Here is a 22,781-nt window from a genome sequence, read left to right on the forward strand (position 1 = left end):
GCCAGTGTTTGTGGGTGCGTCTCTGGAGTCTTGGTGCTCATGTGTGTGGGTGTGTCTCTGGAGTCATGGTGCTCGTGTGTCCGTTTGTGTATCTGGAGTCCTGGTGCTTATGTATCGGGTTGCATCTCTGGAGTCCTGGTGCTCATATGCTCATGTGTCCGCTTGCATCTCTGGAGTCCTGGTGCTCGTGTGTCTGGTTGCATCTCTGGGTCCTGGTGCTCGTGAGTCCGGTTGCATCTCTGGAGTCCTGGTGTTCGTGTGTCTGGTTTCATCTCTGGAGTCTTGCTGCTCATATGCTCGTGTGTCTGCTTGCATCTCTGGAGTCCTGGTACTCATATGCTCGTGTGTTCGCTTGCATCTCTGGAGTCCTGGTGCTCGTGTGTCTGGTTGCATCTCTGGAGTCCTGGTGCTCGTGAGCCCGGTTGCATCTCTGGAGTCCTGGTGCTCGTGTGTCTGGTTTAATCTCTGGAGTCTTGGTGCTCATATGCTCGTGTGTCTGGTTTCATCTCTGGAGTCCTGGTGCTCATATGCTCGTGTGTCTGCTTGCATCTCTGGAGTCCTAGTGCTCGTGCTGGTGACCTGGTGCTTGTGTGTCCGGTTGCATCTCTGGCATACTGGTGTTCGTGGGTGCGGGTGCGTCTCTGGAGTCCTGGTGCTCGTGTGTGTGGGTGCATCTCTGGAGTCCTGGTGGTCGTGTGTTCGGTTGCATTTCTGGAGTCCTGGTGCTCGTGTGTCCGGTTGTGCCCCGGAAGTCCTGGTGCTCATGTGTGTGGGTGTGTCCGGTTGTGTCTCTGGAGTTCTGGTGCTCATGTGGGGGTTGTGTATCTGAAGTCCTGGTGCTCATGTGTTTGGGTGTGTATCTGGATTCCTGGTGCCAGTGTTTGTGGGTGCGTCTCTGGAGTCTTGGTGCTCATGTGTGTGGGTGTGTCTCTGGAGTCCTGGTGCTCGTGTGTCCGTTTGTGTATCTGGAGTCCTGGTGCTTGCATCTCTGGAGTCCTGGTGCTCATATGCTCGTGTGTCCGCTTGCATCTCTGGAGTCCTGGTGCTCGTGTCTGGTTGCATCTCTGGAGTCCTGGTGCTCGTGAGTCCGATTGCATCTCTGGAGTCCTGGTGCTCGTGTGTCTGGTTTCATCTCTGGAGTCTTGGTGCTTATATGCTCGTGTGTTCGCTTGCATCTCTGGAGTCCTGGTGCTCGTGTGTCCGGTTGCATCTCTGGAGTCCTGGTGCTAGTGAGTCCGGTTGCATCTCTGGAATCCTAGTGCTCGTGTGTCTGGTTTCATCTCTGGAGTCCTGGTGCTCATATGCTCGTGTGTCTGCTTGCATCTCTGGAGTCCTAGTGCTCGTGCTGGTGTCCTGGTGCTCATGTATCTGGTTGAGTTTCTGGAGTCCTGGTGCTCATGTATGAGGATGTGTCTCTGGAGTCCTGGTGCTCATGTGTGAGGGTGCGTCTTTGGAGTCCTGGTGCTCGTATGTCTGGTTGCATCTCTGGAGTCCTCGTCCTGGTGCTCATGTATGAGGGTGTGTCTCTGGAGTCCTGGTGCTCATGTGTGAGGGTGCTTCTCTGGAGTCCTCTGGAGTCCTGGTGCTCATGTGTCTGGTTACGTCACTGGATTCCTGGTGGACATGTGTCCGGTTGTGTCTCTGGAGTCCTGGTGCTCATGTATGAGGGTGTGTCTCTGGAGTCCTGGTGCTCGTGTGTGAAGATGCGTCGCTGGAGTCCTGGTGCTCGTGTCTGGTTGCGTCTCTCTAGTCCTGGTTCTCGTGTACCCGGTTGAGTCTCTGGCGTCCTGGTGTTCGTGTGCCTGGTTGAATCTCTGGAGTCCTGGTGCTCATATATGAGGATGTGTCTCTGGAGTCCTGGTGCTCATGTGTGAGGGTGCCTCTTTGGAGTCCTGGTGCTCGTATGTCTGGTTGCATCTCTGGAGTCCTGGTGCTCGTGTGTCCAGTTGAGTCTCTGGCGTCCTGGTGCTCATGTATGAGGGTGTGTCTCTGGACTGCAGGTGCTCATGTGTGAGGGTGCGTCTTTGCAGTCCTCTGGAGTCCTGGTGCTCATGTGTCTGGTTACGTCACTGGATTCCTGGTGGACATGTGTCCGGTTGTGTCTCTGGAGTCCTGGTGCTCATGTATGAGGGTGTGTCTCTGGAGTCCTGGTGCTCCTGTGTGTGGGTGCATCTCTGGAGTCCTGGTGCTCATGTGTGTGGTTGTGTATCGAGTTCTGGTGCCCATGTGTGTGGGTGCGTCTCTGGAGTCCTGGTGCCTGTGCATATGTTCATATTTGAAGTCCATGTGTGTTCGTGTTTGGAGCCCATATGTGTATGTATAGGCATGCAGGGAGATTACGGCTTGTATGAAGCCTTTGACACAAATGTTTATTCCAGAGCCGAGATGGTCACTTCACTATAATCCAGCTTGTTGGCTTGTTAAGAGGAATTGCTTCTGGAATGAAATACCTTTCTGACCTGGGCTATGTTCACCGAGATTTAGCAGCTCGTAACATTTTGGTAAACAGCAACCTGGTGTGTAAAGTGTCAGACTTTGGTTTGTCTCGCATACTTGAGGATGACCCAGATGCTGCATACACAACAACGGTGAGATGACCTGCAAGTTGCACATACAGTCTGATTTTTCTCTCGTCACATTGACTACTTAATCATCATGTTGTCTTCTTGTCATATTGTTGTTTATTCGCATTATCATCTGCTCATGTCTTTTGGTCATATTATTGTACAGTCAGACTTTCATCTGTTGTCTATTCCCGCTGTCAGCTGGTCATTTTCTGATTTAGACACACTGTTGTCTAGTCACACCATCATCTTGTCACATTTTAGTCTGGTCACATTGTTTTCTCTTCACACCATAGTGTGGTCACACTGTTCTGTGGGAACACCGTAGTCTGGTCACATTGTTTTCTGGTCACACCATAGTCTAGTCACACTGTTATTTGGTTGTGCTGTCATCAGGTTACAATGTCTTGTGGTCATGCCGTCATCTGCTCACTCTGTTCTGTGGTCACACCATAGTCTGGTCATACTGTTCTTTGGTCACACCATAGTCTGGTTATACTGTTCTTTTGTCACGCGGTCATCTGGTTAGAATGTCCTGTGGTCATGCTGTCATCTGCTCACACTATTCTGTGGTGACACCATAGTCTGCTCACACTGTTCTATGGTCACACCGTAGTCTGGTCACATTGTTTTCTGTTCACACCATAGTCTGGCCATCCTGTTCTTTGGTCGTGCTGTCAGCAGGTTGCAATGTCCTGTGGTTATGCCGTCATCTGCTCACTCGGTCATATGGTGACAATATTTACTACCAAGTAGTAATTTCCAGTTGATATCTAAACACTGTAAAAGTAACAACTGTACAAAATGATTCTATAAAGTTAACAAAATAAGCTATGATGCAACCACTATTTTGTATTTTTAGGGAGGGAAGATTCCCATCCGCTGGACAGCACCGGAAGCCATCACCTATCGTAAATTCTCCTCTGCCAGCGATGTGTGGAGTTTCGGCATTGTAATGTGGGAGGTTTTGGCTTACGGAGAGAGACCCTATTGGAACATGACTAATCGAGATGTATGTATCCACTCATTATCCTGCGATTCCCATAGGAGGCGTAAGGACAAGCAGGGCCTTCAGAGTACTTTGTAATTCATAGATTTTCTATAAGTGGCTTGGGACCCCTTTTCAGGGCTGGAATCTCTCCACCATGTTCTCTCCAGATACAGTTCTATGGTCTTGCTTTGTATGTATCAGTGTAAGCTGCACTTTGTGTAAGCTGCCATTTCATAGATCTCAAAAGGGTTGGAAGAAAAGCATAAGATATGTGGAGAAATATCTAAGAAGAGAAAAAGACCAGAACATCCAAGCTAGTGTGAACAGGTGCCACCCAAAAATATATATATATTTTTTATTTATTTTACTCGCTTATATAGCGCCATTAATTCCACAGTGCTTTACATGCATTATCAGAACTATCCCCATTGGGGCTCACAATATAAATTCCCTATTAGTTTTATCTGTTGAATGTAGGAGGAAACCGGAGAACCCAGAGGAAACCCACGTAAACACAGGGGGGACATACAAACTCATTGCAGATGTTGTCCTTGATGGGATTTGAACCCAGGACCCCAGCGCTGCAAAGCAACAGTGCTAACCACTGATATCACTTGAAAAACCATAAAGGTTGCACCATGATTTACCAAGAATGATTACTTTAGACCTGGGCAAAGTGCGGCCCGCGGGCCACATCCAGCTTTTTGGCTGTCTCAGTCCGGCTCACGGACCGAGACAGCCATGGGGCTGGAAAACAGAGGTCCACGGGCCGCATGGTGCTGCCTGCTTGCTGTCTCCATCTGCGCCACATCCTCCACCAATCAGCGTGTGAAACAGCTGACGTGATGACGTCATTTCATCATGTCAGCTGTATACTGCGAAGAGTCAGCGTACCGGAGACAGGAACAGAAGCAGAGCGCCGGAGAATGGGACCGGGGTGAGTATGTGGTGTTCTTTTTCTTTACATCTATGGGATGTTTGGGTGGTCATGGGGAGGCTATGGGGGTGTCGTGCAGAACACAGGGAGGCTAATGGGGGTGTTGTGCAGAGCATGAAGAGGCTATGGGATGTCATGCAGCACACGAGGATGCTATGGGGGTGATACGTTGCACATGGGGAGGCTGTGGGGGCGACATGCAATACATAGGGAGGCTATGTGGTGCCTCAGGCTGTATATAGTGAGGCTGTGGGGACCTCATGCAGTATACTAGGGAGGCTGTGTGGGGCTCATGCTGTATATGGGGATGCTGTGAGGGGCTCATGCTGCGTATAAGAAGGCTGTGTAGGGCTCATGCTGTATATGGGAAGGCTGTGTGGGGCTCATGCAGTGTGTATGGGCAGGCTGTGAGGCTCATGCAGTGTGTATGGGGAGGCTGTGTGAGGCTCATGCAGTGTGTATGGGAAGGCTGTGAGGCTCATGCAGTGTGTATGGGGAGGCTGTGTGGTGCTCATGGAGTATATATGGGGAGGCTGTGTGGGGCTCATGCAGTGTACATAGGAAGGCTGTGTGGGGCTCATGCTGTATATGGAGAGGCCGTGTGGGGCTCATGCTGTATATGGGGAGGCTGTGTGGGGCTCATGCTGTATATAGGGAGGCTGTGTGGTGCTCATGCATTGTATATAGGAAGGCTGTAGGGGGCTCATGCTGTATATGGAGAGGCTCTGGGGCTCATGCTGTATATGGGGAGGCTGGGTGGGGCTCATGCTGTATAAAGGGATAGCTGTGTGGGGCTCTTGCTGTATATGGGGAGGCTGTGTGGGGCTCATGCTGTATATAGGGAGGCTGTGTGGTGCTCATGCATTGTATATAGGAAGGCTGTAGGGGGCTCATGCTGTATATGGAGAGGCTCTGGGGCTCATGCTGTATATGGGGAGGCTGGGTGGGGCTCATGCTGTATAAAGGGATAGCTGTGTGGGGCTCTTGCTGTATATGGGGAGGCTGTGTGATGCTCATGCAGTGTATATAGGGAGGGTGTATGGGGCTCATGCAATATTTAGGGAGGCTCTGTGGGCCTCATGTGCTAGATATGGGGAGGCTGTGTGGGCCTCATGCTTTATATAGGGAGGCTTTGTTGGGCTCATGCTGTATATGGGGAGGCCGTGGGGGTGATACTGTGTTTAGGGAGGCTGTGTGGGGCACATGCTGCATATGGGTGAGGCTGTGTGTGGCTCATGCCGCATATGGGGGAAGCTGTGTGAGGCTCATGTTGCATATGGGGGAGGCTGTGTGGGGCCCTTCCAGTATATATGCGGCTGTTGGGGGGGCTCGGCTTCAAATGATATATAGGGGGATGTCAGCATACTTAATTCTGCTCAATATTAAGCGATACAATTAATATTAATATAATTATTAATAATGTAATAATTATAATAAATCAATATTAATATTGTGTAGAATTAATTTTGGCCTATTGGTTCGGCCCTCCACAACAGTCACGATCTCTCATGTGGCCCCTCGGGAAAATTAATTGCCCACCCCTGCTTTAGAACATTTGACTGCCATAGAAAAAGGGAAAAAGGGAAAAAAGCGCTATTTAATGTATATATGAAATATTCATCTGCAAAATTGCTATGAAAAATACAGTTAAAAAAAAGAAGGTACTAGATATTTCTCCTGAAAAATGACAAAGGTTGCACCAAGTTTTACCAAGAATGATTACTCTAGAACATTAAACTGCATTACTGCCATAGAAAATGGGGGAAAAAAGCGCTATATAATGTATGATATATATAAAATATTCAGTAAAAAAGAAGATACTTAGCACATAGATTGGCCAATGTATGTGAGCCCAACTGCCATGACAAGGTGTCCTTCAAAAGCTGGGTACCTGTTCTGATATTATTATTTATTTATATAGCACCATTGATTCCATGGTGTTGTACATGAGAAGGGGTTACATACAAATTACAGATATCACTTACAGCAAACAAACTAACAATCACAGACTGATATAGAGGAGAGAGGACCCTGCTCTGGGGGGCTTACATTCTACAGGATGGTGGGGAAGGAGAAAGTAGGTCGGGGGTTGCAGTAGCTCCTTTGTTGGTGAGGAGGCAGCGGGGTCATTGCAGGCTGTAAGCTTTCCTGAAGAGGTGGGTTTTCAGGTTTCATCTGAATGATCTGAATGTAGTTGATAGTCGGAAGTGTTGGGGCAAAGAATTCAAGAGGATGGGGGCTATTCGGGAGAAGTCTTGGAGGCAATTAGGTGAGGAGCGAATAAGTGTGGAGGAGAGAAGGAGGTCTTGGGAGAACCGGAGATTACGTGAGGGAAGATATTGGGAGATTAGTTCAGAGACTAAAGGGCCCGTTACACATAGCGATATCGCTAGCAATATCGCTGTAACGTCACTGGTTTTGTGACGTATCAGCGATATTACTAGCAATATCGCTGCATGTGATACTTACCTCCGACCGGCTCCCCCGCTGGTTATCGCTGATCGCGCAAGAAGGTCCTGGACCATTTCTCGTCGGGTGCTTCCTGCTGGGCTTCTTGTGGCGCCGACGAGCGCCGCGTGGACGCGGGCGGGAGGACGTCAGGATCGCCACGTCTGACAGGTAAGTAGCAACCCCCGACCCCTGCCATGTCGCTGGTGAGATCTGCCTGTGTGGCAGCTCACTAGCGACCACTTAGCGATGCACCAGCGATCCATATCGTTGTCGGGATCGCTGGTGCATCGCTAAGTGTAACGGTACCCATATGGAGGAGACAGGTTATAGATGGCCTTGTAGGTCAGTATTAGTAATTTGAACTGGATACGCTGAAGGAATGGAAGCCAGTGAAGAGATTTGCAGAGGGGAGAATGGTTTTTAGTGTGTTATCACGGGCCTCTCTACTTATTTATATATTATATTATTTACCGTACATACTCGAATATAAGCCGAGATTTTCAGCCCGTTTTTTTGGGCTGAAAGTCCCCCTCTCGGCTTATATTCGAGTCATATACACCGGGGGGTCGGAGGGGGAGAGGGGGCGGGGGTGTCAGGTCATACTTACCCGTCCTGACGCTGTCTCTTGAACCCCCAGCTTCTCCGCGCTCTCTGTTCCTGCCTTCAGCGGTCACGTGGTACCACTCATTAAAACTCATGAATATGCGCATATTCATGAGTTTTAATGGGTGGTATCACATGACCACTGAACGCAGGAAGAGAGAGCGCGGAGAAGCTGGGGGCTCAAGCGATAGCGTCAGGACGGGTAAGTATAGCGATACTCACCTGCCCTGCGTCCATGGCTGCTTGCTGCTGTCTGTCATCGGTCAGTGACTTGAGACAGCAGAGGGCGCGGTGACGTGATTAGTGCGCGCTGCGCCCTCTGCAGTCTGAACGTCACTGACCGATGACGTGGCAGATAGCGGTGAACAGCCATGGACGCAGGACAGGTGAGTATCTGCCACCCAGCGACGGAGAGGTGAGTATATCATTTTTTTTATTTTTACATGCTGCAGCAGCGGCAGCACATGGGGGAATAATCTTAAGGAGCTTCTAATGGGGGCAGCATATGGGGGAACAATCTATGGAGCTTCTTATTGGGGCAGTATATGGGGGAATAATCTATGGAGCTGCTTATGGGGCAGTATATGGGGGAACAATATGGAGCTTCTTATGGGGGTAGCATATGGGGGAATAATCTATGGAGCTTCTAATGGGGGCAGTATATGGGGAAACAATCTATGGAGCTTCTTATGGGGGCAGTATATGGGGGAATAATCTATGGCGCTGCTTATGGGGGCAGTATATGGGGGAACAATATGGAGCTTCTAATGGGGGCAGCATATGGGGGAATAATCTATGGAGCTTCTAATGGGGGCAGCATATGGGGGAACAATCTATGGAGCTTCTTATGGGGGCAGTATATGGGGGAACAATCTATGGAACTTCTTCTGGGGACACCATATGGGGGAATAATCTATGGAGCATTTCCCACCCTAGGCTTATACTCGAGTCAATAAGTTTTCCCAGTTTTTTTGTGGCAAAATTAGGGGGGTCGGCTTATACTCGAATATATACAGTGGGGCAAAAAAGTATTTAGTCAGTCAGCAATAGTGCAAGTTCCACCACTTAAAAAGATGAGAGGCGTCTGTAATTTACATCATAGGTAGACCTCAACTATGGGAGACAAACTGAGAAAAAAAAATCCAGAAAATCACATTGTCTGTTTTTTTTTCATTTTATTTGCATATTATGGTGGAAAATAAGTATTTGGTCAGAAACAAAATTTCATCTCAATACTTTGTGATATATCCTTTGTTGGCAATGACAGAGGTCAAACGTTTTCTGTAAGTCTTCACAAGGTTGCCACACACTGTTGTTGGTATGTTGGCCCATTCCTCCATGCAGATCTCCTCTAGAGCAGTGATGTTTTTGGCTTTTCGCTTGGCAACACGGACTTTCAACTCCCTCCAAAGGTTTTCTATAGGGTTGAGATCTGGAGACTGGCTAGGTAACTCCAGGACCTTGAAATGCTTCTTACGAAGCCACTCCTTCGTTGCCCTGGCGGTGTGCTTTGGATCATTGTCATGTTGAAAGACCCAGCGACGTTTCATCTTCAATGCCCTTGCTGATGGAAGGAGGTTTGCACTCAAAATCTCACGATACATGGCCCCATTCATTCTTTCATGTACCCGGATCAGTCGTCCTAGCCCCTTTGCAGAGAAACAGCCCCAAAGCATGATGTTTCCACCACCATGCTTTACAGTAGGTATGGTGTTTGATGGATGCAACTCAGTATTCTTTTTCCTCCAAACACGACAAGTAGTGTTTCTACCTAACAGTTCCAGTTTGGTTTCATCAGACCATAGGACATTCTCCCAAATCTCCTCTGGATCATCCAAATGCTCTCTAGCAAACTTCAGACGGGCCCGGACATGTACAGGCTTAAGCAGTGGGACACGTCTGGCACTGCAGGATCTGAGTCCATGGTGGCGTAGTGTGTTACTTATGGTAGGCCTTGTTACATTGGTCCCAGCTCTCTGCAGTTCATTCACTAGGTCCCCCCGCGTGGTTCTGGGATTTTTGCTCACCGTTCTTGTGATCATTCTGACCCCACGGGGTGGGATTTTGCGTGGAGCACCAGATCGAGGGAGATTATCAGTGGTCTTGTATGTCTTCCATTTTCTAATTATTGCTCCCACAGTTGATTTCTTCACTCCAAGCTGGTTGGCTATTGCAGATTCAGTCTTCCCAGCCTGGTGCAGGGCTACAATTTTGTTTCTGGTGTCCTTTGACAGCTCTTTGGTCTTCACCATAGTGGAGTTTGGAGTCAGACTGTTTGAGAGTGTGCACAGGTGTCTTTTTATACTGATAACAAGTTTAAACAGGTGCCATTACTACAGGTAATGAGTGGAGGAAAGAGGAGACTCTTAAAGAAGAAGTTACAGGTCTGTGAGAGCCAGAAATCTTGATTGCTTGTTTCTGACCAAATACTTATTTTCCACCATAATATGCAAATAAAATGAAAAAAAAACAGACAATGTGATTTTCTGGATTTTTTTTTCTCAGTTTGTCTCCCATAGTTGAGGTCTACCTATGATGTAAATTACAGACGCCTCTCATCTTTTTAAGTGGTGGAACTTGCACTATTGCTGACTGACTAAATACTTTTTTGCCCCACTGTACGTATATAGCACCACCGATTCCATGGTGCTGTACATGTCACTATGTCACCTCTCCTGGGCAAAAAAAGCCTACAAAAGCCTACTTCTTTTTTACCGCATTTTTCATAGCAATTTTTTTCAGATGAATATTTCATATGTACATTTTATAGTGCTTGTATTTTTCATAGCAATTTTTTTCAGATGAATATTTCATATGTACATTTTATAGTGCTTTATTTTCCTTTTTTTCCCATTTTCTATGGCAGTAATGCAGTTTCATTGTTTTAGAGTAATCATTCTTGGTAAATCATGGTGCAACCTTTATCCATTCCTGCCCCATAAATTACAGGCTTTTTTGCCCAGGAGAGGTGACATATCAGGACAGGGACCCAACTTTTGAATGACGCCTTGACATTGCAGTTGGGCTCACATATATTGGCCAATCTATGCACTAAGTACCTTCTTTTTTACTGAATATTTCATATATACATTATGTAGCATTTTTTTCCCATTTTCTATGGCAGTAATGCAGTTTTAATGTTCTAGAGTAATCATTCTTGGTAACTCATGGTGCAACCTTTATAGTTTTTCAGGAGAAATATCTAGATATTTTCATTGGTTTCAGGTTATAAATTCTGTTGAAGAAGGTTATCGCTTGCCTGCTCCAATGGGTTGCCCAACAGCTTTACACCAACTAATGCTGGACTGCTGGCAGCGGGAGCGCAACGAAAGACCACGATTCTCCTTTATTGTCAGTATTCTGGATAAGCTTATTCGTAATCCAGAGCACCTGAAGCTGAGCGCCACAGTCAGCAGGTACAGTCATCACTGAGCCCCTGGCATGCTTCACTGTAGGCATCTTTGAGCCCCCCCCCATGTTTCATTTTAGACATTTCTGCTGAACCAACATTGAGTTTCACTGTAGACCTTACTGAGCCTCCGCCATGCTTCAATGTGCTCCCACCATGCTTCACTGTAGACATCTCTAAGCTCCTGCCATGCTTCACTGTACACCTTTCCGTGCTCCTCCTATGCTTTGCTTTACTGTGGACATCATCCCCAACATCCTTCAATGTAGACACCTCCAAGCCCCTATTGAGCTTCACTGTAAAGAATACGGAGACCCTGCAATGCTTCACTGCAGACATTACTGACCAAAATCATGCTTCACTGTACACTTCATTGAGCCCCACGATGCTTCACTGTAGTCATCTACGAGCCCCCCATTCTTCACTGTAGACATCTCCGAGCCCTAGACATGCTTTACTGTAGATATCACATTCCCCCTAAGCTTCACTGTAGACATCTCCAAATCCTCCACATGCTTTACTGTAGATATCACAGTTCCCCCATGCTTCACTGTAAACATCACTGAGCCTCTGCCTTGTTTCACTGTAGACTAATCCGAGCTATGATTGACTTTATACATCACTGAGCCCCAACCATGCTTCACTGTAGACATCAGTAAGCTTCCACCATGCTTCAATGTAGTCATATTTGAGCCCCCACCTTAAGTTTAGACATTTCCTAACCTCCCTTAAGCTTCACTGTCTACATTACTGAGCTCCCCTCGTGCTTCACTGTAGACATATCCAAGGCCCCTATTGCTTCACTGTAGTCATCATTGAGCCCCCACCATGCTTCACTGCACATGTCACAGAGTCAACACCATGATTCACTGTAGACATCGAGCCCCTGCCATGCTTTACTGTAGGTATTACTAAGCTCCTACTTAGCTTCACTTCACTGTAGACATCTTCTCACCGTTTCACTGTAGTATAGTGCAGTGGTAGTACACTTATACAGTGAGGAGGCAGTGAGCCAGAAATTCCAACACAAAGCCTCTTTAATGTGTTACTTCACAACATTAAATGTCCATTTCACACAGGTGCATAGCATTCATGTTTAGTTCACACAAGTGCATAGCCTTAATGCCCAGTTCACATAAACACAGCACTACATATTACTCGGCATATTTCCATTTGCACAGTTACTAAACATGCTGGACCTCCCTTTGTCCAGTTACCGTGGGTGACTGCAGCACCTTGACAATGTCTCTTGCCCACAGCTTTTCCCAGTACACAATATACTTTAGATCACAGTCACTAAACACACCAGTCTTCTTCTGACCAGTTACCGTGGGCGACTACACCATCGTGTCAGTGTCTCTTTACTCACAGCCGTACACAGTCCTTGATATCCTCCGAATTACAGCCAGGAACCAAATCCTCCTGTTTGCAGCCGTTAAACACGCTAGGCCTCCTTCGGGCACAGGACATCCACCTCCGGTTCACTTCTGAGCACAGGACATCCACCTCCGAGACCAGTTACTGCGGATGGCAGCACCGCTGCCGCAGGTACGCTGCAGGTGCCAGGCTATTCAGCTGCCCTGGCTCCTGGCTTGTGTTGCCTCACACAGGTATAGCTCTGCAAAGCCGAATGCTCTGCACAACAGTATACACCAGACTGATGCTGACTTTACACCTGACTCATCCATACCCTTTCCTGCAGGGCTTTTAACAAAAGAACCTGTGGCCTTTAGCAGCATGGAAAACCCAGGCCTGGAATGAAACAGTCTACACGACTACTCTACTGCAGTCTGTTTCACAACACAACATCCCAGAGCAGGTTTTCCCTACATCTGTCTTGGACACTAGCATGTCCAAGGCTTGCACTTATTATATTTTTAGTCTGCATTGCAGTCACAACTACGCCCGTGACTGCCATGCACTGCTATGGCCTTCATACACCTCCATACACATCCTGGGGAGAGCACACAGTGATCCCTACCTGTGACATTGGTCACTGCTTCACCATTGCAATCATAGCTACACCTGCGACTGCAATACCCACTCATGGCCTCAATAAGCCTCTGTGCGTATCCTGGGGGGTACACCCAGTGTCCCCTACCTGTGATATGGGTCACTACCTCACAGTAGTTATCATCGAGCCCCTGCCTTGCTTCAATTCAGACATCACTGAGTCCACACCATGCTTCAATGTAGACATCACCAATCCCCACCATGCTTCACTTTACACATCACCAAGCCCCCTCTACGATTTGCTTTACTCAGCACTGACCCCCCCCCCATTGTGTTGGATGTTCTTTTCAGAATCTGCTTCATTCTTGCTTCTCCAGACATATCATGGATCCATAGGCTCAAAACGTTACAGTTTTGTTTCGTTACTCCACAGATCAGAATACTAAAACTTCTGTGGTTATTCCCCTACTTTGAGCAGATTAGAGGTGACTTTTCGTATACTTCAGGGTCAGTAGAGGTGATGTCTTGGAGTTCAGTCGTAAAACCTCAGCACGTCTTGACACCAACCCTCGCAGCAGATCTTCTGCCATCGCAGGAGGGTTTTTACCACCTGCCTCCTTAGTGGCAGCTTTTGACAGCTTACTCTTCCTGCCTCATCCAGGTAGAGGAAAATGAGTTGTGGTATCAGTTGTGCTCAGCTATTCGCATTGTTCTAGTTTCATTGGAAACTGTGGAAAATTTGGAAATGTTACTAATAAACCAAATTTAGAATAGATTTACAGTGGAAGGGGGGATAAATCTGAATGCTTATCACAACTGCATCAAACTATTTTCTTACTTAAGTTTCATATGTCCATGTGAAGTAAAGCAAATCCCAGACATTGCTGTACATGATGTTCTGCAGCAGCTCAGCCAATGTGACCTCCTTCATAACCATGTACATAAACCCCCAAAATTGGATAATGAGACGATAAAAGTGAATGTGAGTCAGTAAAGGTAATGTCGCCCCTTTATATCGGGCGGGGGCCATAGCATGATGTGATGCCATCTATTCCCATCCATGGATGTCACCGAGTGTAGCTCTCAATACAGGCATCTCTCTTCTTCTAGAATCGCCCAGCCACGACTGGACCGGGGACTGTTTGATTTTACCAGCTGTGCCACAGTGGATGACTGGCTGGACTCCATCAAGCTGGGTCAATACAAGGATAACTTTTTGATGGGTGGATACCGCTCTCTGGGCATGGTTATGAGGATGAACATAGAGTGAGTACCCTGGAACACATGGGTGATGGTGTACATGTATCCTGGAGGAACTGGTGCAGACATCCCAAAGTAGGGGGGTGTACATGGTGCAGATGTTACCTGGGGTATATAGTGCCAACGTACATGGTGGAAATTGTCCTGATGTACCCTTGGAGGGAAAGCACATACATAGAGGGAATAATGAGTATATACACTGGGAAGATGGTGCAGTTGTCTAATAATTGTATTTATATAGCGCCAACATATTCCACAGCCCTTTACAATAAGCGAGGACATGTACAAACAATAAAGACATCACAGAGTAACACACAGTTCACCAGTTACAGGAGCCATGAGGGTCCAAGCTCCAATCTATAAAGCAATAAGGGAGACACAGTAGGTAGAATGTGCCTCAATGTACGGTCATCATTGTAATAAATCGGGCATTTAGGATGATTCGGACAGACAGGATCTGTATTGATACAGTCACCAAGTTCTACTGGCTGCACCGAGGATATTGAGATAGATGAATATGAGGGACAAGGTTCTGATGAAATATTAGAAAATCAAGAACAGGGAGAGTTCAGTTAGTCAGTTGAGGTGATCGGCTTGTCTAAAGAGATATTTTTAAAATATGTTTTAAAATGTAGGAGCTAGGTATTAGCCGGATCATCAGGGGTAGTACATTCAAGAAAACTGGTGCAGCATGAGAGAAGTCTTGGAGACGGAGGTGGGAGGATCAGATTATGAAGGATGTTCATCTCAGACCAGTTGCAGAATGGAGAGCATGGGTAAGATGGTAGACAGAGATGAGAAGGAGATGTAGAGCAATGCAGGGCTGTGAAGAGCTTTGTGAGCGAGAGGGATCAGTTTATATTGTAATCTTTAGCGGATGGGAAACCATTGTAATGACTGGCACATGGTGGAAGAATCAGTGAAGTGGCTGGACAACCCAGGGTGCCGCATTCAGACCGATCAGTAGAGAGTTGCAGTAGTCCACATGTGAATGAATAAGAGCGATCATAAGGGTTTATGCAGTTTCAGGTGAGAAAAGGTCGGAGTCTGTTTTTTGTGATGCAGGTGACATGAGCAAGTGAGAAATTGGATATAGGGAGTAAAGGAAAGTTCTATTTCAAATATAACCCCAAGACAATGAGCTGGGGAGTTATGGCTGACCCATCCAAGGGAATTGAAAAATCAAGCATAATTCCCATCACCTTTACTGTTCTTTGTTGAGGGTATTGTTTTAAGAAATGCAGACTCTTTTGTGGTCTCATTTAAAAGATGGAGGTTGATCATAATTCTTGTACTCTGTCTCCACAGTGACATAAGGAGGTTGGGCATCTCATTAATAGGACATCAAAAGAAGATCCTAACAAGCATCCAAATCATGAGGGCTCATCTCATCAACACTCTAGGACCCAGAATGCATTTGTGATGATGCCGAACAGAGCAAACTGATTGTGCTGAAGCCCAAGACTATGGAGACCTTCTGCTTGAGATTGGGTCCCTCCGCAGGGGTCCAGACATGGGGCAGCTCGTGCAGGAGTTGGCTTTTCTGTGGACTCATTCCAGGCATCTTGTCTTTGGGTTCCCGTGTGCTGTGTTTACATTTATATCTCTTAGTGCTGCAGTCTTATAGCAATAGTCCAGTGTAATAATTACAGGGTGCTTTCTGTATACAGGGTGGAGCGAGCCTCAGACCACAGCTGTGGGGGGCCATAGAGCTCCGATAGACAATCCAAAAGATGTGTCTCGTTCTTCAAACACATCATCATTCTGGGTATTACTCAACACATCCGTAGGGAAATCCACAGACCAAAGTGGAGAGGAAAGGAAAGAGATGTTTCATGTGCAGGATCATTTAAAATATTAACTTAGCTGCATTTACAGTGGTCAACCAGCAACATGGAGACCGACCGGTGGTCAGGTAATGGTCAGGCCGCCTTTGCTTCCCATGTGCATAGAGCAAATGGTAATCGAACACGTGTAAGTGGTCAAGGTTCTTACTTGCACACATTCTGTTTTGGTCGTTCTGTGGCGGCCTGTTTACACTTTATGATAATCGGCACCTGGCACCTGTATTGAGGATAGTCACAGGTAACACTTCTCTTTTGTAGGCTTTTATGCAAGCTGCTACCTTTTGACAAAATGGGGTGCAGGCTGTAGCCAGTGTCAGAAAAGTCATTTCAATAGGGTGGCGATTTTAGTATTCGCCATTATTTGAGCAATGAAGGTAAGAGGTCTCTTTGTACAACTGTAGGAGGTCTCTGTATGTATTGAGGTCTCTATAGACTGAGGTTTCTGTAGTGTTGACGAACCGAGCTATAGAGAATCATCATTGAGAGGTCTCTAAATGCAGGAATGCCGGCTCTCTATTCTACCTATAGCGACATATCTAGTTGTAGAAATGTCAGCTCTCTCTTTTACCTATAGAGAGGTGTGTACATGTAGGAAAGTTGGCTCTCACTTCTGCCTATAGAGAGGACTGTACATGTAGGAACGCCGGCTCTCTCTTCTACCTATAGAGAGGTCTGTATATGTAGGAACGCCAGCTGTCTCTTCTACCTATAGAGAGATCTGTATAGGTAGGAACACCAGCTGTCTCTTCTACCTATAGAGAGGTCTGTACATGTAGAGACACGTGTAGGAACGCCGGCTCTCTCTTGTACCTATACACATGTAGGAACGCCGACTGTCGGTTGTACCTATAGAGACACGTGTAGGAATGCCGACTCTCTCTTGCACCTATAGAGAGATGTGTAAGAATACGGCTCTCTCTTGCACCTATAGAGAGACGTGTGAGAACTCCGTCTCTTTCTTGTACCTATAGAGACATGTGTAAGAACACCGGCTCTTTCTTGTACCTATAGAGACACTTTTAGGAAAGCCAGCTCTCTCTGGTACCTTTAGAGACATGTGTAGGAATGCCGTCTGTCTCTTGTACCTATAGAGAGATGTGTAAGAATGCCGACTCTCTCTTGTACCTATAGAGACACATGTAGGAACGCTGGCTCTCTCTTGTACGGTACCTATAGAGACACGTGTAGGAACGCCGGTTCTCTCGGTCACCTACCACCTTCTCGGGGTAGTGAGGATTCTGTGATATTACACGTCTAGTTGATTTTCACCTTGCACTGATTGACTTGCACATTTTCTCCTGTGGTTTTGGCTCCTGCTCGACCATTCTGTAGATTTGGAGATTTCATTGATTTTTATTTTATGTTGTGTTTGGAGGGAAGAGACGTCCTTGAATGGTGACTATAGAGAGATCCCCAAATCTTGATTAGAATGAGGGAAGTTTTGTATTTTGGCCATAAAGTCACACCGAGTTCAGGATAGTCTTCACATGAGTATATGGGAGGGTAACCATCTCATTGAGATTATTATGGGATGCGGGGGGGTTTTGGGGGTTAGTCTTCTGTGGATTCTGTTCCAGGAGCAATGATGGCATTGCACTTTAGTCCGCACATATTTGGACTTCATGTTGTGTATAATGATGTCCCTAAATCATGGAGCATTATGCACAAGATAGCAATGTGTGTAATACTAATGTATGTACAGTAACACAATAGAAGGGTCTTCAGATGCTTGTAGACCTCAGCCAGTAGGAGCTGAGGTTCAGAGATACCTCACCCATTTTAGACAAGCGTCTTTTCAGGTAAGGATGAAGCAGACAATCGATTTTCTCTAAAATTCACAGGTCAGTCTTATATAAATCAGATGACTGGAAGATGGTGCTGTGTAGCCATGTCCGCCGTGCATCTCTGTTGAAGGCACAATGACATTAATGAGGTGGGATTATTCATGCTGTTCAAACGCACAAAGCAGAGCAGAGTCTGCATTTATTTCTCTATACTGAAAATACTGATGGATTGATGGTGGCAAAACAATGGTCTGGAGCTGCATCTACTGGAAAACTCGGATCACGTGCACCTTGGACACCGTCTCCACTGAGCAACAATCATCACTGGAGGTGAAATCTGTTAAACCACTGGATACAATACTTCTCCAAGGCTGTGGACATTCAATGATGCCTGCAAGAAGATGGACAATAAATGGCTCCTTCAAGCTCCCAGACACTTAAGGACTCCTCCATGCTTCTCTTAGGCAACAGAAACTTGAAGAGCAAGAAAACATTTTTTCTCATTTTTTTATCCCTTTAATTGCCTGTAAATCAGTTTGGTGCAGGTAGAGACCCCACTGATAACGGAATAGTGCACAGATAATGAGAGACAAGATCACAGCTCCTTCCTGACTGTGCACTAAGTGGAGTCCAGAGACAAAAGAAAGTCTGTTTACTCTGCTCAAGCCGGCCAGAGATCTGGATTCTGAGCTGTGTACTTCTTAGGGTCTTTCAAGAGATCAATGGAGGTCTCAAAACTTGGACCTAACTGATCTGCAGGCAATAGAAGGAACATAAAGAAATACATAAACTTTTTTTTTTGCAAATGTTTGGGTTACTCTTTGATACCTCCTTTGATGCCCTGGACACACAGTGACTCCTAACCAAGGTTGTGAGCAGTTGGATCGCTGTCTCATTCCCTGATGCATTTTACTTTACATTCATGCTGCTAACAATAGGGGCTATGATAGGGAAAGGTGAGAACTTTCTGGTCGAGAAGGATTGTGGGTCCCTGATTACTGCTAGAGGACACCCTGGTGTCTCAGTCTGTTAGAGAAGCAGACTACGTAGTCTCCAGGCCACTTTGGTGGATTTCTGGCTCTCACGATGGTGCCAACTCTGAGGCCACAACCAGCTCAGGGTCTCCGCCGTGTCCCGCACATACGTGTGGCTGCTGGATTCAGCCTTCTGATCTTTATGTTTGATTTAAAAAATGTCTGTGACGCTATTAGTCTTAATTATCCAGGTGTTTATTTTCAGTTAGCCACTAGGCATAAGCGGTCATCTATATGTTGACTTTTGAATTTATGTGTTCCTTTCACCAGTTGGTCAATAGTCTGAAATGTTGACTCTTCTTGTAGGCTAAATTGACATTGGTAAATTGATGAATGGTTGCTATTTACCTCTTATATCAGCTTCTACTCAAAATGTGGTTCCTTTTAACTAAAATCTCAAATTTCTGAAAGTCTTCCGGTAACAGGGAGGTTCGAGAAAAGGGATTTAGTGACTTCATTTCAATACCCTAAAATCTGTGTCGCCATCCCAAATCATGAGCATCCATGCTGGAGATAATAGTACTATCATCCTGCAATTTTCTAATATAGTGCAGTATAATCTCCTGACTCCTAATATGATTTTAGCATGGCTGATGTTCCAGCCACCAGAATGGTGCCGCTTTCTAACATAGTGCAGTATAATCTCCTGACTCCTAATATGATTTTAGCATGGCTGATGTTCCAGCCACCAGAATGGTGCCGCATGTGCTCGTAGATGATGTGTAAGGCTCAGCCATATTTATGCACTACCAGTGACACACAGTATGACCCAAGCTCTCTAATTCTGCATACTGGCGAGTAGGAGAGGTGCCAGGACTGGATGGAGAACCTTCATATTTAGCTGCTGTATCCCCCTCCAGGGCAAGAATATTGGCTTACGTGATTCCGTCCACATAGGGGCATGCAATACTTCACATCCCGCTAGTCCTCGGTGTAACAAATGATTCACTATCTACACATGGAGAACTCTCAATATATTCTATATTGGTCATTTCTTCCTATGGAAGTGGTTTTTGTATGAACCTTGATGCCATGTTTATTGTGCACCTCTCTGTGCTTCCTGATGACCCGTGTACTTGTCGCCCTTCGTGACCTTATTACAGATTTAACATTCTCATAGGAATAAAATATTGTCCTAACAAATCTGTGTCTCTGTGATGTAACCACGTATCCGAGGTCTCTAGTTCAATCAGCAATCTCAACTGAAGTTTCTGCTAACCTTCTGTATCATTACTTGGGCCGCCCATATTAGCACTACACGTGAAAGGATGCACTGTCTAGAAGTCAGGCCGGAGGTCACAGGAGCCGACTGCCTCTATCAAAGAGCGAAACATATCAACGGGAAAAAACAGACGATAGTGAGATTATTAGTGGGAATCACCATTATACAGAAATTACAGGAAAAAACCTCTGGGAGTGTGAGATTATTATACTCTGCCTAATATTACACAGCAACACAATTCAGAGAACTACTCCCCCTAACATCACACAATGCCACGTCACAGAGAACTACTCCCCCTAATATCTCATACAATGGAGTACGGGGAGAAAGTGCAACTGGTTTAACAACTGGCCCACTAATCGGAAACAGAGGGTGGATATTAATGGAACACACTCAGATTGGGACACAGTTAACAGTGGGGTACCAAATGGGTCATAATTGGGCCCCTTTTAACATCTAGTAATGGCTTTCTACAGAGTAGAAAATCCATATTTGTTGCTTAACTTGCAGAGTTTAGTATCACTTGCACAGAATAGGATAATGTTACAGATATATATATATATATATATACACATATATATATATATTATATATATATATATATATATATATATATATATATGCACTGTATATATCAGTGCTGTGCAAATTAATTGGGACAAAGCATTTTTTTAAGTAAAATCGTAAGTTGGTAACCAGCCAGTGATTCAAACCGGTTTTAACTGCTTTGAACAAACAGGTGTGAGTGCCTGTTCAAAGCAATTAAAACTGGTTTGGATCACTGACTGGTAACCAACTTACGATTTTACTTAAAAAAATGCTTTGTCCCAATTAATTTGCACAGCACTGATACAGATATATATACTGTATATATATATATATATATATATATATATATATATATAAATAACCGAATGTATGTATGTATGTGTGTGTCACCAACCAATCACGAAGCATCTTTCATTTCACCAGAGCTGTTCAAAAGAAGCTGAGCTGTGATTGGTTGCTATGAGCAAGTTTTCCCACTTGACAAAACCTCAGCAGACACTGACATGGTGGGAGAAATCTAGCATCCCTGGGAACATAAGCTCCCAGCCATTTTCTTCCCCCCAGAAAGGAGCAGCGAGCACATGACAGAAATGAATCCCCCCTCCGGCCCGTGCCTATATACCCATCACACATCCACTATACCAAACCGTTAAAGTGTGAAAAAACGGATCCGTTGCAGATTTGCAAAAAACTGATGCACCGGATCTGGTTTCTGGACGGATCCGTCGCAGCAGCCAGTGTATGAAATTTAAAGAAACAGAACTCTGGAAAAGGGGAGAGAGAGAGACCCCAGGGTCTCTTAAAGGGATCATTGGTATGGAAGTTAGGGCAAATCCACCCTGCGCTTTGGTACTGACCCCAGGCCTTTCTTAAAGGGATCTCAGGTATGAAAGTCAGGGCAAATCCATCCAGCGCTTTGGTTCTGACCCCAGGCCTCTCTTAAAGGGATCCCCGGTATGGAAGTCAGGGCAATTGCCTTCAAATGCTCTGGTACTGACTCCAGGCTCTCTTAAAGGGATCTCCTGTATGGAAGATAGGGCAAATCCCTCAGCGTTCTGATTCTGACTACAGAGTTCTATTAAAGGGATCATTGGTATGCAAGTAAGTGCAAATCCACTCAGCGCTCTGGTTCTAACCCAAGGCCCCTTTTAAAGGGATCCCCGGTATGGAAGGGAGGGCAAATCCACTCTGCGCTTTGGTACTGACCCCAGGCCTCTCTTAAAAGGATCCCCGGTATGGAAGTTAGGACCGTTCCACTCAGCACTCTGGTTCTGACCCCAGACTGACAGGATGATGTGGGATATTAGGGGGAGTAGTCCGGAGGCTCTGGCTGACTGGATGATGTGGGATATTAGGGGTAGTAGTCCGGTGGCTCTGTCTGACGGGATGATGTGGAATATTAGGGGTAATAGTCCGGTGGCTCTGGCTGATGGGATGATGTGGGATATTAGGGGTAGTAGTCTGGTGGTTCTTGCTGACTGGATGATGTGGGATATTAGTGGCAGTTGTCCGGTGGCTCTGGCTGACGGGATGATGCGGGATGTTAGGGGTAGTAGTCTGGCGGCTGTGACGGGATGATGTGGGATATTAGTGGTAATTGTCCAGTGGCTCTGACTGACGGAATGATGTGGGATATTAGGGATAGTAGTCCGGTGGCTTTGACGGGATGATGTGGGATATTATAGTGACTGTGGCTATGCGGAGTGGGTGGGGCTTTACACTCGGCTTTATATAGATATAATCATTATAATTTGTTATAACTAACCGTAGTTAGTTACTATGCCCGGGCAGAGCCGGGCTCTTCAGCTAGTATAAACAGGAGGCTTGGGTTGAGAAATGACAGTTGAAGTTTAATGTAGATAAACGTAAGATCATGCACTTGAACAGAGAAAATACAGTAATTATGGTATACATTTGATATGTACACACAACCTCCTGAGAATTATTTGGAGGCAAGACGAAAAAAATGCCAAAAATTTTTTTGTAAGATTAAAAAAAATCTTTATTCATTGAAATATAATAAAATGGTTAAAAAGTTTTTTACACATCAAGCTAATGGAACATGATGAAGAACAGCACTGGGAAATGTAAGATGAGTACCAAGAACACGCACAAATTACTTTAAAAATCAATGCATGAAAAATACAAAAATGTATGTAAAAATTATTTAATGCAAA

The 22,781-nt window shown here is 45.8% G+C and overlaps 1 protein-coding gene across 2 annotated transcripts in view; it reads left to right on the forward strand.

Moving 5' to 3' along the window:
• EPHA8 (EPH receptor A8) overlaps positions 1–19,976 on the forward strand; it is a 183,827-nt gene extending 163,851 nt beyond the window's left edge. Inside the window, exons 13-17 of one of the 2 annotated variants that reach the window (XM_073570085.1) lie at positions 2,379–2,588; positions 3,427–3,576; positions 10,772–10,962; positions 14,019–14,174; positions 15,477–19,976. In XM_073570085.1, coding sequence (XP_073426186.1) covers positions 2,379–2,588; positions 3,427–3,576; positions 10,772–10,962; positions 14,019–14,174; positions 15,477–15,591 — 822 coding nt within the window. In that variant the 3' untranslated portion in view covers positions 15,592–19,976. Of the gene's footprint in view, positions 1–2,378; positions 2,589–3,426; positions 3,577–10,771; positions 10,963–14,018; positions 14,175–15,476 lie in introns of those variants that run through there. The other variant, XM_073570086.1, reaches the window with a different exon arrangement.
• The last annotated feature ends 2,805 nt before the right edge of the window (positions 19,977–22,781 follow it).

Source organism: Dendrobates tinctorius, unplaced genomic scaffold (assembly GCF_039654945.1).
Source record: "Dendrobates tinctorius isolate UK_male_01 unplaced genomic scaffold, ASM3965494v1 ptg000028l, whole genome shotgun sequence".
Taxonomy (NCBI): Eukaryota; Metazoa; Chordata; class Amphibia; order Anura; family Dendrobatidae; genus Dendrobates; species Dendrobates tinctorius.